This window comes from Apus apus, chromosome 4, assembly GCF_020740795.1.
Source record: "Apus apus isolate bApuApu2 chromosome 4, bApuApu2.pri.cur, whole genome shotgun sequence".
NCBI lineage: Eukaryota > Metazoa > Chordata > Aves > Apodiformes > Apodidae > Apus > Apus apus.
In genome coordinates this window covers 4,982,400-4,999,024 of record NC_067285.1, presented here as the reverse complement: position 1 = coordinate 4,999,024, position 16,625 = coordinate 4,982,400, and the positions used below count along the sequence as shown (strand labels likewise).

The following is a 16,625-nucleotide window of genomic DNA, read 5'->3' as shown; positions in this document are numbered from 1 at the left end:
ATAAATGTGCTACTATGGAGAACGTAGTAGGCACTTAGAGAAAAAGTCAATACCCAGTCTGTCTTGTAAAGACCAATCTCGGAGGAAAATAGAATTAAATATAGTAGAAATTATCAGAGCTAATGCTTGGGGCCAGCAGTATACTTAACGAAGTGATTTATCATAGACTAACCATGTTCTGTTTTGCTGGAACAGCACACGAAGTCCAAACTGCTGAGATATTTTAGGTGTGTGCCCTGCCCTCCTGGAATGGCAAAGCTTGCTTACAAACAAAGGTCTCTGTCAGTGGCACAGCTAAATTAAATATACATGATTTTTAAGATGTATTGTCCTTGAAAAACAATAATCCACATGAAGGGTAAAGTGTTTAAATTGAACAAAAAAACATCTAGAAGAGCAAATATTTTGACCCAGTTTGACCCCTGAGATCCAGCCTTTAGCAGGGAAAATACAGGGGAAGCAAAGGAGGTATTTTTAATGAGAAGCAGTGAAAAGTACCAGAGTTTATGGAACTGTAGATGATCTCAGCCATTGTGCTGCCCATTAGATAAATCTTTCTTCAGCCATCCAAATGCACTGGGTAGTCTAGAGCAATGGCAAGGTCTGTCCTCAGGCTTTTCCCTGACTTCTCTGCACAGCCAAATGTTCAAAAATCACCTACATGGCTGTAATAAAAAGGCTCCTAGTGTCACAGAGACTGAGGTAGTTGCACTCCCTCAGCCCTAGAACTATGGATGAACTGGAAGTGTATGAAGGAACACAAGCCCAGCACACCAGTTCTGCACTCCAGCCTTGTCCATGCTGCTCCAAGAGTTTGTGCAGTTAAGTTGGGGAACAGCTCCCAAAGTGACTGTAATTGCAGGATCATTATTGACTTCCATGACTGTTTTTTATCGTGCTCTCACATCCACTAGAATTATGCTATTACCAGGACATCTTTGTTTTCATTTTAAAAGGCTGGATGAAAGATGGAAAAAGCTGAAGGAGTTAATTTGAAACATGAGCACAACATTTTTTGAAGCTTGAATAGGCTAGGTTTTCTAATAGATAATCTTTTTAACTCTGGGGTTTAATTCTTGACACTCAGAGTTCTGAAGAGGAGACTTGTCATCTTTCACAGCCTTTCTTGTGATTATAGAAAAGTCAAAGCTGCCAAGTAATTGTAAAGCTCTTTGAAGGTGAAAACTACTGCTGAATTGAAATTCTAGCAGCACCTACTTTACCCCATGGTTGAAGATGCAATTTCAAAGTCAGTTACCACATAAGTTATTTCTATATGCTTTGCTTTATCCTTTCTTCTTTGTATTCTGTATAAGCAAGTAGCCAAACAAAGCTGGTTATTCCACAGCCGTGTTACTATGTTACGTATGTTACTATGTTACATAAATGTTTCACTTTAAACATAAATTTCAAGATGTGGTTACCTTTTTTGTCCTTTTTTGTTTTCTACTGTGAAATATGTAAGATAGGCAGCACATGTATACTTGCCAGAGGGGCCATAACTTCTCAAGAGTCTATTTGTTTGTCTGAGCATCATGCTGTGTTCCTGCTAGAGTTTCTCCATTGAATTGTTCTGAACCAAGCTGGCTGCTGCACATTCTGTGGTTAATATTCATTATTACTTTCCCCATACTTCAACTTCCTTATGCCTATGGAAATGATGGATCTAAGTAATTGGCACGGTTCTTCTTCCAGGTCCCAGCATTATGGGGATCAGTAGAGAATGTGCTGGGCAGATCAGCAGCTTCCCAGCCTTCAGTCTCCATTCCCACAGATGATAACTGTGCAAATTCCTCTGAGCTCTGGTACTCAGACTTTGTGTTTACATACTCTTTGAATGCTGCAATAACATCTGCATAAAATCCATTGTTTATATTCAACTGGAAACAAAACTGTATTCCCCTACAGCATTTTAACAAGGTGCTCTGCACAGGCTTTTCTTTGAGTTTGGTGTGTCCACAAGGTTCACGACTTTTACTCTCTAAATTATCATTTTCTTTCATTTTTCCTTCCGTTTCATCAGGAGTAGCATAGGATGACAGAACTGTCCCACATCCTTTCCGGCAACCTGTGCCCACAAGAGGGTGTTGGTGACAATTGGCTACAGGCCCATCACCAATGCTTACATAGCTCTAGCAGACCTCTAGCCACCATATTAATTAATGCCTACTTCCAGTTAGTAGTGGTTCAGTAGTCTACAGTGAGTAATGCCAAGTATTTGTTTGAGTTTATACAAAATGAACATTGTTTTCAGGGAATTATACATCCACGCATGCAAATGCAGCCAATTCTGGGAGAGTTCTCACTGCAATGAATAATTATACTTGTTTCTACTCTTCCCTGTGAATGAAGCAGGGAGGATGAAAGAAGAATAAAGATTCAAAGTTCTGATGGGATTCTTAACTTGAAAGCATAATGGAAAGAAAGTTGGGAGACTATTCCTTCTCTTCTGAATTAAAGGTTAAAGCTTTCTTCACATCTGTAAAGCCACTGCCATTTCTAGTGGGAAATGTACAGTTATGGTTGCAGATGAAAAAGAAAAATATTTTCTCTTTATGAAGAACATCTATAATTATTTACTACCTTTCTCCATTTAGAAACAGTGTGAAAATGTTGGAACTACTTTTTCCACAGCTATGGGTAGTTAGAAATTACTTAGGCAGTCAAACACTGTTGGCTGGGGAGCTCAACAGAGTTTAGAAATCAGCCTGGAGATGATTTTCCCAATAGTATTTCCCATAAACTAAACAGCATTTTCTCAAGTATTTTCCTGTTTGGCTGCTAAGAAGCACTCACCAGAAAGCTGCTTTACCTAAAATCATATTGACTGAAGATTGCAAGTTATGTGATGAAGATTTTTTTTTCCCCAAGATCATCAATTTCATTCTCTCTGTTGATACATCTCACTCACCTGCCATCCTTAAGAAAATAATCTATGTACTCATCAGGCCTCCATCCATCCCTCAGGAAAGGGACAAAGGAAAAGAAGCCTCAGCAAGACTAGTAGAGTTACAAGGATAACTGTGAGTTTTCCCTTGTCTACTGAACATAAATGATATGGACAGATGGAAAGATTTGGTTAGCAAGAACCATGAAGCCAGTTGAATAGCTGTGCTTTGTTCAGCTCAGCACAGACTCCCAGTCAAACAGTCTAATGCTCAAACATAGCAGCATGCTGTTGAGAAGACACTTATGTTGACATTACAAGAATCTGAAGATAAACAGCTTAGTGGCTTCTGTGCAGGGATCATAAACATGAACAATGAAGCCTGAAGATTTGAATTTTCTTGCTGTAGCCAAGAGGAAGTTGTGTATTCTGGGAAGAATGTTAAACCAAGGGAAATATGGTGACTGTATGTAAATTATACATAAACACCACTGTTTATTTTTACTTTTGCAGGCAGGGTCATTTCAGTAGGTACTTCTCAGGACTGAAAGCAGCCCTTTTTCTCTGAGAAAAGATCATAGGTAATTGCAATAGAATGTTATAACCAGAGTTTTTCAAATACTGTTGTTGCCCTATCACGCTTTGCTTTGCTATTTGTAATTGTAAAAAGCAGATTAAATGAGACTTCCATCAAAATGCCAATTTTTGCATTCCTGTCCCTTGGAGGATTTTAATTAGAAAAAGCATTAACCTAAAATTCTGCTCCTGTGAGAGACAGATAAACCAAGCCAGAAGCAACAGCAAATTACACCATTACTAGTTTTTAAAAAATATATTGTAATTGCAAAATTCTATGTGGCATCTCCGTTAAGGAAAGAGTATATTTTTCACATCTGATTAAGTAGTCATGGTGTTTGGGCAAAAAAACAAGAAGTGGTCTTGATAGTCATCCACCTTTTTGAACTGCTGTACTCCAGCCACTCTCAGCAAGGGGCAGGCAATGAATAATGAAAATTGCTGAACAAGTTTTTAATTAAAATCAGAATTTTGCTCCCTGGTGATGTGACAAGTTGTTGTGTAATTCCCCAATTTTTAGCCGTTCACATGGAGTTCAATCTTGGCCCAATATGTCAGGTACCAATTTGTCCCTATCTGGTGATGACTATTTTTGCTGACCAGTGTTTGCTGATTTGATTGAAAAGTTCTGGTTGTTACAGCACTATCCACTCATTATCTATTTTTTATCTGTTTTGGTACCATTTCTCCAAGCAATGGAGGAGCATACTCAGTTACTCTACCTGCAGAACAGAAAACACAAACAAACAAACAAACAGAAAACCACCAGAAAAGCTAAAGGCAGCTCCTAAGAGCTACTCTGGCTTAAAAAAATTCAACAACCCTTTAAAAAATATGATTTCCCAATCAGGTGTCCTGTGGAATTCTGTTTTTAGAAAAATGTAACCTTTAAAACTGTTCTTCTACCCACTTTTCTGATCTAGACTGGGTTATTGATAATTCATTGGTATTGATTTCTAGTAGATATCAGGGTATTAGGGCAGATTCATGCAGGAACTGTTAACTTGATTGCTCTAAGAATGGCAGCAAACCACTCGCTGGAGTGTCAGCTCCATTTTGAAGGGATGGATTTAATGCTGAAGTACAGTACAAATCAGGAGGAACAGCTTTTTATTGAGGCTGTGGATGGACAACATCTCAGTCCCTTTCTCTGCAGCCAGCCCTGTCGCGAAATGAGCCGTGGCTCAGAGCATTGTCCTGAAAATTCCCCAGGAGCACTATGGGCATGGTTGCCAGCCTGTTTGACCACCCGTGTGTGAGGTGTGTGGCTGAGGAGGTGTGTGTCCCTCTGTCCCTGGCAGGGACTGTGTGCCTGTCCTCCTGTCTGGTCAGCGTGGTGGCTGATCGGAAAGCAGCGCCCAGGCGCTGCAGGACTGACCTTTGCTCTGTGTCCCAGCCTTCACCTGCACCACCTGATCCCTGTCCCCAGCGTGGCGGCTGGTAGTGAGCAACCAGCACTTCCAGCAGGCAGGCATTAAAAAAAAAAAAAAAAAAAAAAATCACAACTATTTTTAAAAAAACCCCAATTTGTAATGGATGACGTGGAGAAAAATAGAAGGTAAGTTCTGGTGTATTGACTGGGACTTGTAAAAGCTTGTTCCAGCTTCCCCCTTAATAACCAGAGGGATTTAGTGGGAATGGAAACTTAATGTAACTCTTTAAAGATTACTTTCAGCTAGTCAGAGCTATGGCATGCTCCAGCAACTGCTAAAAAAGGATGTGTGTTTAATGGGGGGATGTCGCAGAGGGCAGACATCAAAGGGAGCAACTTCCATTGAGAGGAAGGGGAATCAAAGCGAGTTCACTTATTTGCAGGGTTTGGAGTGTGAACGCTTGGTTTTAAAACCAGACCCATTTTGTGCTTTGGGCTCAGGAGCCTGGAGGCTTGTTGAGAAACACGAGGCTTCCTGACTCTCTGTAAGCCAAGGCTGTGGTGATGTCCAATGCTGCTGCTGTGGCTGTGAAGAGGGAGGGGAGAGGCAGTGTTTTGGGAGCTGAGCCGTGAACAGGCTCCCATGCAGCATTAAAGGAATTTCTTTCTGGAATGATAACTTTAGCCAGAGTACAGCAGTGCACATAATCCTTTTGGCTACAGTGTTAATGGAAGGCTTATTTTTTTTTTTTTTTGGCCTTTTTCTTTTTTTAAACGTTTAAGGTCCTGTTCAAAATCAGCAGGAAAATAAAGGGATCCTGTAGATTTGTGTTCTTGCAGAGTCCAGTGCTGCTGGAAAGGTTTAGTGCAAATTATATTTCATATTTCAGGAGAATTAATTTTATTCATTTAAATATTGTGCTAGCTTAAAAGAAAAATTATAGATGGTTTAATTTTCCTTCTGTTGTTTGTATATTCTCTGTGACAAACTTGGTTTGTTGGTGGGGTGTTTTTTAATTATCTTAGACTTAAATAAAAACCTGAGAACCTCTGCGTCCTGATTTTTAATATCATTATTTCTGTAAGTCTTTCAATTAAGTAAATTCTCATAATGTCAGAATACTTTTCAGAAAGGAGTATGCTTCATTTGAAATTAATACAGAGCAAATTTAGCTGCAAGCTTCTGTATGTTGAAGCCTCAAAAGCAATTTATTTAACAGCAGCTTTCTGATTATATTTTTGAAGAAAACAGTCTTTCTAATTATTTTCACAGATGCTAATTAAAAATAAAAAGGCCCGCTCTGGAAAGCTAGTTCAGCACCTGATTTGCATAACTAGTTTAAATTTGGAAAACCTGATAGAGACATTGAATTATGTTTTTCTGCTGGCTGGCATAGATTGACAGAGCATGTTCTTTTGTGATGATTAAATGAATCCACTAAATGTAGAAAACCAATATATAAAGCTTTCCTGTATCTTGGAATATTAGTTGTTCCTTTTATGCTTAAATATCTGCACTGAGATTTATTTTAGATTATTGTTAAAATCCTCCTTTAAGCTCTGTTTGAAATTATATTTTCCTGGCCTTGAGTGCTCCTCCTTGCCTGACTAAGAGGGAAACTTTGCTTTTTGATCATTCAAACAACTGACAGCCTGGAAAGACAGAAAGAAGGGTATCAACAATTCAGACTCCTCTCGGTTCCAGTGGGAGCTATGTTGCAAAGATTGTTTTAATATCTCTTACATTTGGTCATGTTTGGAACTGGAAGAACAAGAGTTGTTTTTTTCTGTGGCCACTGACAGTTGCTTAGGGATAGTTGGGACATGAACTGTAACTGCTTAAACACTAGACCCCTGAAAGCACAAAACTAGATAAAACCAGAACAAGTCAAAACCAAACAAGCAATGATAAAAACTCCACCAGCCCACCCCAAGCAACCTATGGAAATTGTTAAAAGTGATTTTCAAAATGGTGCATGTAACTAACCTGTTTTGTTGTGATTGTTCTGTTTGCCTTCTCACCTGCCCCTCTCAGTGTGTTTTTGTTTAGAGATAAAGACTTGGTTTAATAGCTGATAAAATCACTGGGACATGGATCCTTCTCTGTGTCTAATATGGATTTGATGAGATGAGGTGTCTGGATATAGCAGGGACATCAATGTCTGTGTTATGTAGTTAACCTGGGAATTAATGGAGTTTAATAATTAAAGTAAAATCCAGCAAACTTCTACCAAAATTATTCTGGCCCCAGAGTGTTCTGTAAAGTGTCAGACTCAGGGAGTCAAGTGACAAATTCACCTGATTCTGTGTTCTGATTTCAAACTGGAAATAATAATAGTGGAATAATTGTTTTGCTGGCTTGTAAGAACCTGCCAGATGTAACAACAGTGTTTGGCCTCCTGGTATCTGTAAATTCTGTTGGAGCTTTTGCAGCAACGCACCATAGATTGATGATGACACAGGCTGATGAGTGTTTTCTTTCTAGTGCCATAACTGAGTCCATGTTGCTATTAGCTATGGGTTATTGTGGGATTCATGGCTCTGGATGGCAATCCAAAGGATACTGGTTGTCTTGTAGAGAGTTTTACTCTTGAGATTTGTGTGCAGGAGGCATCCCTACTGTGCTATGGCTCCAAAGGTGGGGTGACTGCAGGTCAGTAGAACAGGGGACTGTAACCTAAGGAGCCCTCTCAGTTAAGTGCCTGATCTTGTGAAAGTTAGAAGCAATGTGGAGGTGCAGTAGGTTACTGACTTAATTCTTTGTTGTGTGCCTTTCTGCTGTAGAAGATGAGAGAGGCTTTAGAAGAAGCAGAAAAAATATGCAGCTCTTCATCTTCTGAAGAGAGCTGTGAAGTGTTCTTCCTGCCTAGCACCCAAATCAGCTCAAGAAAAGTTGAGGTGGTGGTAGTAGAAAGGAAGAAAAATAAAGAATTACTGCTCACTGCTCTTGCCAACTGCTGGAGGCATCTGGACAAATTTGTAAATTGGCCTAATTTTTTGGGGTTGTTCATATGATTCTCCCTACCTTCCCTGCCCTGATGGGAAAGGAGGTAATTTTTATCTGCAAGTGGCCTGAAAACTATTCTTCATGTGGCTGCTACTGTGAGGCATTCCTCTGTGGCCCACCTCCCAGGCCCACCCACCTGTAGCTCTTGCAATAAGACACAGTAGGATGACTAAGTAGGAGCGCGGCACCGTGGCTGCCTCCTGTGCCTTGCTGGGACTTTACTGACCCACTGCCTTCCTCATGTCCTGCTTCCCTGGTGGGTCATGGCCCACTGACTGTCCCTGGGGTTGCGCCCATCTGGTTGAAGGAGTTCCTCTTTGCCAAGATAAGAATACCCCCTCCTTGGTTTGCTGCGTTTTCTAAATGCCAACTGGCAAGAGTGGTGGGCTCTGGGATCGGGGTGGTGGTCAGTGAGTGGCACCTGGGCCATGGATGTGCTCCAGCATGCTCACCTGTGGCCCTAGAAGCCACCAGGGTTGCTTGGGGTTTCTTTTTCTGAGAATTAATTTAGTAACACATTTTTTTCATAGTTCTTTCTCTCTGCACTCATTTCCGCATGCTGAAACTAATTCTCCACACAAACTTTCTCATGCAAGCAAAAACAAGGCTGCCCAAAACAGCTCCAAAAACACAACAGAACCCTGTAAGCTAAGTAAGCTTTATTTTTGTATTTTATTTTTTTTTTTCTGGCTGGAAGAAACAAATGTCTATGTATAAATCTTGATGTTCTAGTATTTTTTTGCCGTATGCTGTGGTTTTGAGGCCAACATATATACTTAGATAAATATTCCAAATGCCAGATGTCAGCACATGCTGAGTAAATGCTTAATAATCATGAAACCAAGAGCCCTAGGTCTATCCCAGCAGAAAGTGGGGTGATAAAGGAGACTTCTGCAAACAAAGCTGCAGTGAAGAGGTTCCTCCTGGGAAAGGCAGAGGATATGAGAGTTAATCAAATTTGCCTTAAGTCAAATGAAGTCTTGGTGTGTTTTCAGTCTGCTCTGACCTTTTCAATTACTCATCACATGGGTTTTTCTCGTCCACTGGGTGTCTCTCATTCCTGGCTCTGATCACAAGCAGCCTTTGGTTGTGAGGGAGCACACCACGTTCACACAGAGACTTGTAATTTTGTAAACAGTAGCTTTCTGCAGCTGATTGGCTACTTCCAGAACAAAATAAACCCAAAAACGGAGAGAGAAAAAAACCCAAGAGAGGAGTTGGAATTGTGTACTGAGCTTTTAATCTATGATATTATTCTGAAGTGGTTCTTCTGTCATCAGTAGGTTTGCTTATGTGTCTTTACATTAAATGTGCCTTAGTTTTTTTACAATTACTATTAAGAATTAAACCAAGAGCGACTGTATGTTGAGGGTGATCTGATTGAGCAGTTATCCTTCTCTTTCACTATTCCTTGATGTGCCAGAGGATTTGAAATGGAGCTTCTTCATTCAGATGTCATTTTTTCTTTAACACTTCATTGTTTCTCTCCAGTTCTTTTGTTGTACTTGCAGAACATCCTTGGCTACTGTTCAGAGCAGCTCTTAGAAGCACTTCTTTGCCTTCTAAAGATACTTCTGCCAAAAATACCCCAAACTACCAGTTGTAAGCAGCCCCATAGGGGTGTTGCAGAACCCCAGGGATCTGCAGGCACATCTCAGGTCACAGCCCTGGTACTTACTCAGGACGTTCTTCCTCCCTGGAGCAAAACCAATCGTTTGTAATAGAATCAAAACAGAAAAAACCACTCGTGTAAAGGCATCTCCCCAGGAATTAAAATCCTGGTTAAGTCTTTACCATCGAGAAGAGGTGATGCAGTTTTACCCCATTTGTGTAATTGTATTTCTGTAGCTATCAGTACAGAAACTGCAGCATTTCCTGTAGCTATTCTTACAGAAAGGCCGCACAGTGAAGAATCAGGCCCTGCATTTCAGTTCAAAGGCAGTCTTAGCTTTGTTGAAGTGGAAGGAAAAGAATCTGGATTTGGATTCAAGTGCTGGGTCTTGATTGACATTGGCATTATGTCTAACTTGACTCTAAAGGTACTGCTAATATTATAAGAGTCAAAGTGCACAGCCTGTTTCCATCTTCTCTCAGTTTAAACTTCCATTGGCCAGGCTTGGGAAAAGAGAAGATGATACCCTCCTTGGGTCAGTAAAGGCACTGGCTGCTTTAGAACAATTGTTGCATTTTTCTCTCCTTCTTCTTTTCCTAGTATTTATTTTTGGCTCAACCACTTCCTTCTGTTTTTTCTGTTGTTAACAAAAAAAAAAAGGCTTGGCTTTGGAACCTGCAACTTCCATCAAAGTAGTGAAATCTATCACAGAAGTTGTCCATCAATGGGCAGAACAAAACTCCTTAAGCTTATGTATTCTCCAGAACAGCAGTTGCTATTTAAATTATTTTTTTAATTACTATTTTTTTTCCCCCCTCTAGAGTGCCCCACAAGATTCAGAATTAGGCCAACCTCCTGGTAATGGGCAAGGTTTGAAAAGCAGCCCTCAGGAAACCAGCATCGAAAGATCTGGAGGTCAAGACTGCTCAGATCTTCTTCCTGCTGCTGTGCAACTGGCTGAGAGCATATCCCCATCAACTCCAGGGCCTGCAAGGTATGAAATGAACTTTCCTCCTGTAAGTGGAATTGAAGCCCTGCTGCTGCTGATAGTTGAGGGCCGTTCATTAAGTTTCTGTTCTGGTGTAACTGATTTTCAAAATCTGCCATCCTGATAGATGATGATGGTGATGATGCAGTCTTCAAAATAACCTGACAAAACAAGGCTACTGACTGTTTACCAAACTGACTTTCTCACCTCACTGCACAGCTACAAACAAGACTCCAGCTGTTGTAGTAACTGTTGACCTAAACTTCCTATGCTTTTTGCTCATACTAATGAACTCTCACCTGAGACAGAGAAACACTGAAGAGCCTTTTGTAGTCGTATGTGATTGTGAGGTAAGATGAAACTGTACACAATTGCAAAAGGCCATGCTCAGGTCTGCATAACAATCCTACTAAACAGTACCAACCCAGCTAACACTTACTAACATTGCACTCTTAAATATCTTAAAATTCACCTAAATAAGTAAATTGGACTACTTTCAGAGGTAAGGGATTCTTCAGTGCTATTAAGGGTGGCAGACGGTAACAGAGAGATCTGTACCACTGTTGGTACTGGAAGGACATGGTAACCTTCTCAGAGCCTCATCACCTGAATATTTGACCTGAGAACTGTAGCATTTCTCATCACTCTTGCATCTTCATATGAGTAGACCTTTTTATCTTCATCCTATGGGCAAGGTTGGACAGTCCTGCCATCAAAAATGGGCTTGGTGGGAAACAAAGCTACAAGATGTTGGCTGAAGACCTCACCGTGGCTTTTAAAATAACAAGGAACGGCCTGTCCTACTGGTGGAGTCTCCTTTGAGAATGCAGAAATCTACTAGATGTGTTGCAAAAGCAGGTTCTGTTCTTTCATTTGTTTGTTGACTTTAGTGTAGCACAATGTAACCCTCAAGTTATTGTATCCAAGCTACTCTTCTTCAAAACCTCCATGCCTCATTCTCCATAAGGTTGCCTTAACACACTGTAGGGCTCAGAACAGCAGCTTTTCAAAATACTGATTTTTTTACATCTCAAAGTAGCAAGTATCTCTCTTCTTCCTACTGTAGTGATGGTAGAGATAGCTGGTTAATAGGGTCTGGTCTGAAGCCAGAAGTCATCCAGCAAGGAAGCGGGCCAGGTAATTTTCTCTCTGAGGGTCTGGATTTTAGTGGAGGCACAAGTTCAGGCTGTAGCTACAAGCAGGTGTAGGAGTATTCAGTATGAGTGGAAAAATAACCAACACTGGAGCTGCGGTGCAGGGAGTGGGGGTTTCCATCAGCGTCAGCAATTCCTGCATGTGGCCCTTTGGAAGACTCTGTGAAGTGAAGAAGCCAGTAATTACACGCTACTGTGGTCTGAAACCATGGACTGAGCACAGCTAATTAACAAAAAGCTACACTGTCACCCACCCAGCACATGAAGCTGTCCAAACTGGTGTCAAAATGGGCAGTGATAGTCAAGAAGACTACGGGGTGGGTTCTCTTATCTCGGGTGTTGAATATTTGTGGTTTGGCTGCAGCAAGTGCAGTCTTGTGGGCTTGGGTTGTTTTTTAATATTAGCACAGGCATTCCTGTGACCAATCTGCGTATTTTAAAGTGCACTGCTCAAAAAGGGCATAGCTTCAGTTCTTTAGGAGATCCTTTTCAAAATGTGAGTACCAAGAACACCTTCTGTTCCAGCTGTCTAAAACAGCTCTACACTTCAGCATGCAAAATTCTGACTCATGAGATGAGTGCTACACAGATGAGTCAGCTTGAAGGGCTTTGGAAGATTCTTGTTTCAGGAAAGGTATTAGAAGGGCAGGAGCTCAGGCATTTATTTTTTATTTAGCTTTACTAATGAAACTGCTAGCACATGCCTGGTCAGGGTGGCTTCTAAGTTCTATCCTGCCAAGATAAAAACAAAAACAATAAACGGAAAATCTTTGGAGTTTCCAGTTCCAGGCTGTTTATTTTTAAGTTGCTCCCGTGTGCTGCTTTGAAAGCATCTTTTCCATCCTGAAGTGAACTCTTACAGTCATAAAAGGGTATGACCTGCCATCTTTGGATGGAGTATCTCTGTCTGGAAAACTACCACATTTGATTCTTTCCAGTCTTCTGAGTGACTTTCTTCCATCCTCCATGAATTCTCAGGAATCATTTCAGTCATTTTAAAATTCTTACGTTTTGGAATTCAAAATGTCCATAACTCTTACTTTAAAATACTCCGTTTCGGTCCAAATTTTTACCAGCCTCTCACTGAAAAGCAGCACCATCAGCAACTAATCTGTAAAATTCACTGTGAAATAAAAATGCTGAAGAACTAGAATACCTGGCAAGCCTCAGGCTTTGTGTTGGTGTCTGCATGAGATGCAACCATGCCTTTCTCCTGGTGCACATTCAGAGAAGGAGCTGGACAACTCTATCCCAGAGGGTTATTTTTTCCCTGCAGATTCAGGAAGCAGCAGATACAGCACTGGAAAGGGTTCCCAGCCAGGAGTAGTTCAGGGGAACAAGCGCTCTCCATGGATGAACTTGGCTGCTCTGCCACCTGGATCACACAGATCCTGTGGGGCCCTCAGAGCTGCTGTAGAATGACAAGCTGAAGCTGACACACATCCTGTGGGACCATCAGTTCTGTGCCAGGCTTCCTGCTGACTCTCTGGATATCTTGGATGGAGACTAGGAGCCAGTTCTGGAACTGGAACTCAAGATCTGGCCATGTTTGCTTGTGGCAGCAGTAGTTCAGCTTCTTTAATGTTAAAACAAATAAGTTGGATCAAACTTAAAGTATTGCAGGCCCTGCATTTTATTCTGTGTATGGAACAAGGAGGTGAAAGGTGACTGGGGGTGGGAAGAGAAGGGAAGGACAGTTCCCAGGAGGATCATACAGATCATTATTCTTGCTTCACTTTTTCCTGAAAGCTCAGAAAACGGGGAGGGTGGGGGAAGCTGGCTGCTGTTTGCAGCTCTGTAGCAATGATGGATTTCTCATGTGTTTGTTTACACTGAAAAGTCGAAATAATGACTTGCTCTGCCTCTACAATTCTGACTTTTCTTTTTTCTTTCTTTCTTTTTTTTTTTTTTTTTTTTTTTTTTTTTTAAAGGGAACATGAAAATTATTTCCATGTTCCTAATGAATTTCCAATACCTCTTAGGGACAGATTAAAGTGAAGGATTCTTTAAGTTAACTGGAGTCTTCCAGTACAATGTATCCAAACGTGTAAACTCAAAATGTAGATCTCTGGTGTGTCAAGGGAACCAGACAGAAACATTTGAGAAGCAGCTGCATGTGTGCCCTGGCTGCAGAGCTGGCTGTGCATCTGTCCCCTTCAGTGCTTTCTAAATTCATCCTCAGATTTCAGGCTCATACTCCTGGGAACATAATCACTCAAGCTCTGAGTTACATCACTATGGATGGCAATAACCGCGGGTGACCTCTGGGTTTCATAGGCTTCAGCACTGAGTGTTTTTCTCCCTCACAAGTGTGACTGAGCTGGCAAGGCTGCCTGTCCTCGCAACTACTACTCTGTGTTTTAGAAGGCAAGCAAAGAAATAAGACAAGGAAATTTTAAACTAGTTATGATTTTCAGGTGTTGGATCATAATTTCTTGTTTATGTTAAGTAGGCTTAACATCTTTGGCCATCTCTACTCATCATTCTGCTCCACCCCCAGCCCCCCAGAGAGTAAAAGCCAGAGAGCCTGTCTGGCTACTGCTGGTTTTATTTTCTGTTCCTTTGCCTTTGCTGTGGATGGCAAAACAGAGTAATGGAAAATGCAATTTTAAGTGTTAGTGGCTGGTAGATGGGGTATGGCTCTCAATCTGGAAGCACCATGGTAGATCCATTTCTTAACATCCTATACAGCTTCACACCCCTAAATACAAACCAGGCAGTGATGTCCTCACAACCATCTTAGTAACTGGGCAGGACTCTTAAGTTGCTCCAGGATAATTCAAACTTGCTACAATATATTCTGAAGGTGGAAAAAGTTAACTACAGGTAATAAAAATCAATCAGTAAATTTGCAATGTGCTTTCAAACAAGCAGTTTCTCAGGAATTATTTATGCAAAACACTTTAGACATATAAATATCTAACTGATTGTTATTTGATGTTGTAACTGGCAGGATAACATCCACTTGGTCACTACTTAAAGGCCTTTGACTTGCAAATCCTTAACTGTGTGCTTAACTTTTAAGACTAGGAAAGATTTCCTTTCGTAACTCTTGAGTGCAGTGGGGCACTTGCATATTTCAAGTGACATATGCACCTAGGTCTTTGCATGACTGCATTTTCTTTTTTCTTGACATATCATCAATTATGTGCAGCAATTATTCTCGATAAAATGACTCTTTCTGCCCTAAGCTCTACATGAAATCTGAGGAAGTCTTAATGTTCTTTCATACTTGCTCATTTGCATGTATTGTTCTAAATATTACCCTACAGTATGAATTTTTCCCTCAATAATATTGAGCCAGTTCAGATTACAAAGGGAAGAGATCATGTAACTTCAAAAGAGAACACGTTTTGTTTTCCTGTCTTAAAAAAAAATAAAAAAATAATAATAAAGCAACTTTTAGTGTTGTTTAGCTTTATCTGCATCATATTGGACAGGTTGTCTGAAAATACATGCTCCCTGCAGGTAATTATTGATGGCTAATACGTTTTCATGTAGATTGGCTTTTACTCAGGGGAGTTATCTTCAGCATGTGGGGTCATTTCCCTGCAGTGTGATTTGCTTTAAAAAGAGTGGAAGATAATGGGACTAGGTGTGACCTTAAGGGGTCATCAAGTCCATCCTCCTGCCCTAAAGCAGGATCAACTGTGCTAAAGTTGTTCCCAACAGATATTTGCCTAACCCCAGCAGTGTCCTACAGACAGAAAAGCAAGATTACAAAAAAAATGAAAATGAAGATGCAGGACATGTTCCTTGTATTTACTTGGTACCTCGATCAGAAGGAAAAACATAAACTGAGATATTCAGACAGATCTGTCTGGATGTATCTTATGACTAGAAACTTGAACCTTTTAACCCTATCCTATGTCCTGAATAAACCACCCAAGCAAGCTGAAGTAGCACAGATATGAATGTGTGCTCTTCCATTCTAAAAGAAATCATTTCATTTGCTGACACAGCATGTACCAGCACTGTCATTTTAGTTTTGCTCAGCATACAGTAATTACAAAGTTGTCCCAATTCCTTCATCTACCCCTGAGTAAAATGAATAAGTTTCCAGCATTATTGAACACCAGAAAAACTGGGGTTTTTTGATTCCTAATGCTGAATGGCTCAGTTCATAAGATTGTCACCTGCCCTTGACCCTGCTGTCACAGGTTTACTACTATGACTCCACAAAGCTGCTACCAGCATAGCAGGAGATAGTTCATGAGTTTAGCAATTATATTCAGGAAAACTTAACCACTTCAGACATGTTTGGAACTGTTCCATATTTCATAGATGCAAATAGAAATCTAGTGTAAGAAAGAAGTCACATCTGTAAAGTTCTTAGAGAAATATCTGTCAGCTGAAATCTTAAAATACAAATATATGATAATGTGTGGTCTGTATGATGAGCATTATCATGTTTAAATCCCAGATTTATTACCATGCTTTTCCTAACTCAGCTGACAAATGGGATTGACAACAAGGAAAGAACCAGGGGTTTAACATAAGTGATAAGTAGAAACTGTAATTGTGGGTGGTGTTTTCTTCTTTTCTTAACACTCAGTTTCACAGAGGTTAGAGGGCTTCACACACATACACACCCATCCAACCTGCCCCTGTGTTGGTTTTACCCCTGAACATCATGCCTGTGACAGCAGCATGCTTCCAGATTGAAGAACCCTGGGCACACAACTGCTAATGCGTGATTTAATCAGTAAGAAGATAAACCTGCAACACAAACACAAAGCTGGAACGGTAATTGACTCCCACTTTTCCATCCCCTCCTCAACTGAGAGTTCTTGAGGGCAAAATTAATGTCAAATTATAAAGACTATTTCTTCCTTAGGGAAAGCCTCCTGGCATCTCCTTGGTGTTTGTTCATGTCCCTTCATGCCCTGTGTTGTCAATGATCCAACAAATACCAGCTGCTGCATTGCCAGCTGTTCTGTCCCCAGCGTTTTCTAGGACAGAGATTTTCTAGGGATAGAGATTTTAGGGAAAGAAACACTTTGGGGAAAAATAATTTGTAAAAGTTTAA

At 40.6% G+C, this 16,625-nt stretch overlaps 1 protein-coding gene across 8 annotated transcripts in view; it reads left to right on the top strand.

The window, feature by feature from the left end:
• The window catches only part of TACC2 (transforming acidic coiled-coil containing protein 2), a 136,094-nt gene that overhangs the window by 17,927 nt on the left and 101,542 nt on the right, over positions 1–16,625 (top strand). For all 8 annotated transcript variants that reach the window (XM_051619305.1, XM_051619309.1, XM_051619306.1 and 5 more), the window contains exon 3: positions 10,276–10,448. In XM_051619305.1, the coding sequence (XP_051475265.1) occupies positions 10,276–10,448 (173 nt within the window). The remainder of the gene's footprint in view (positions 1–10,275; positions 10,449–16,625) is intronic.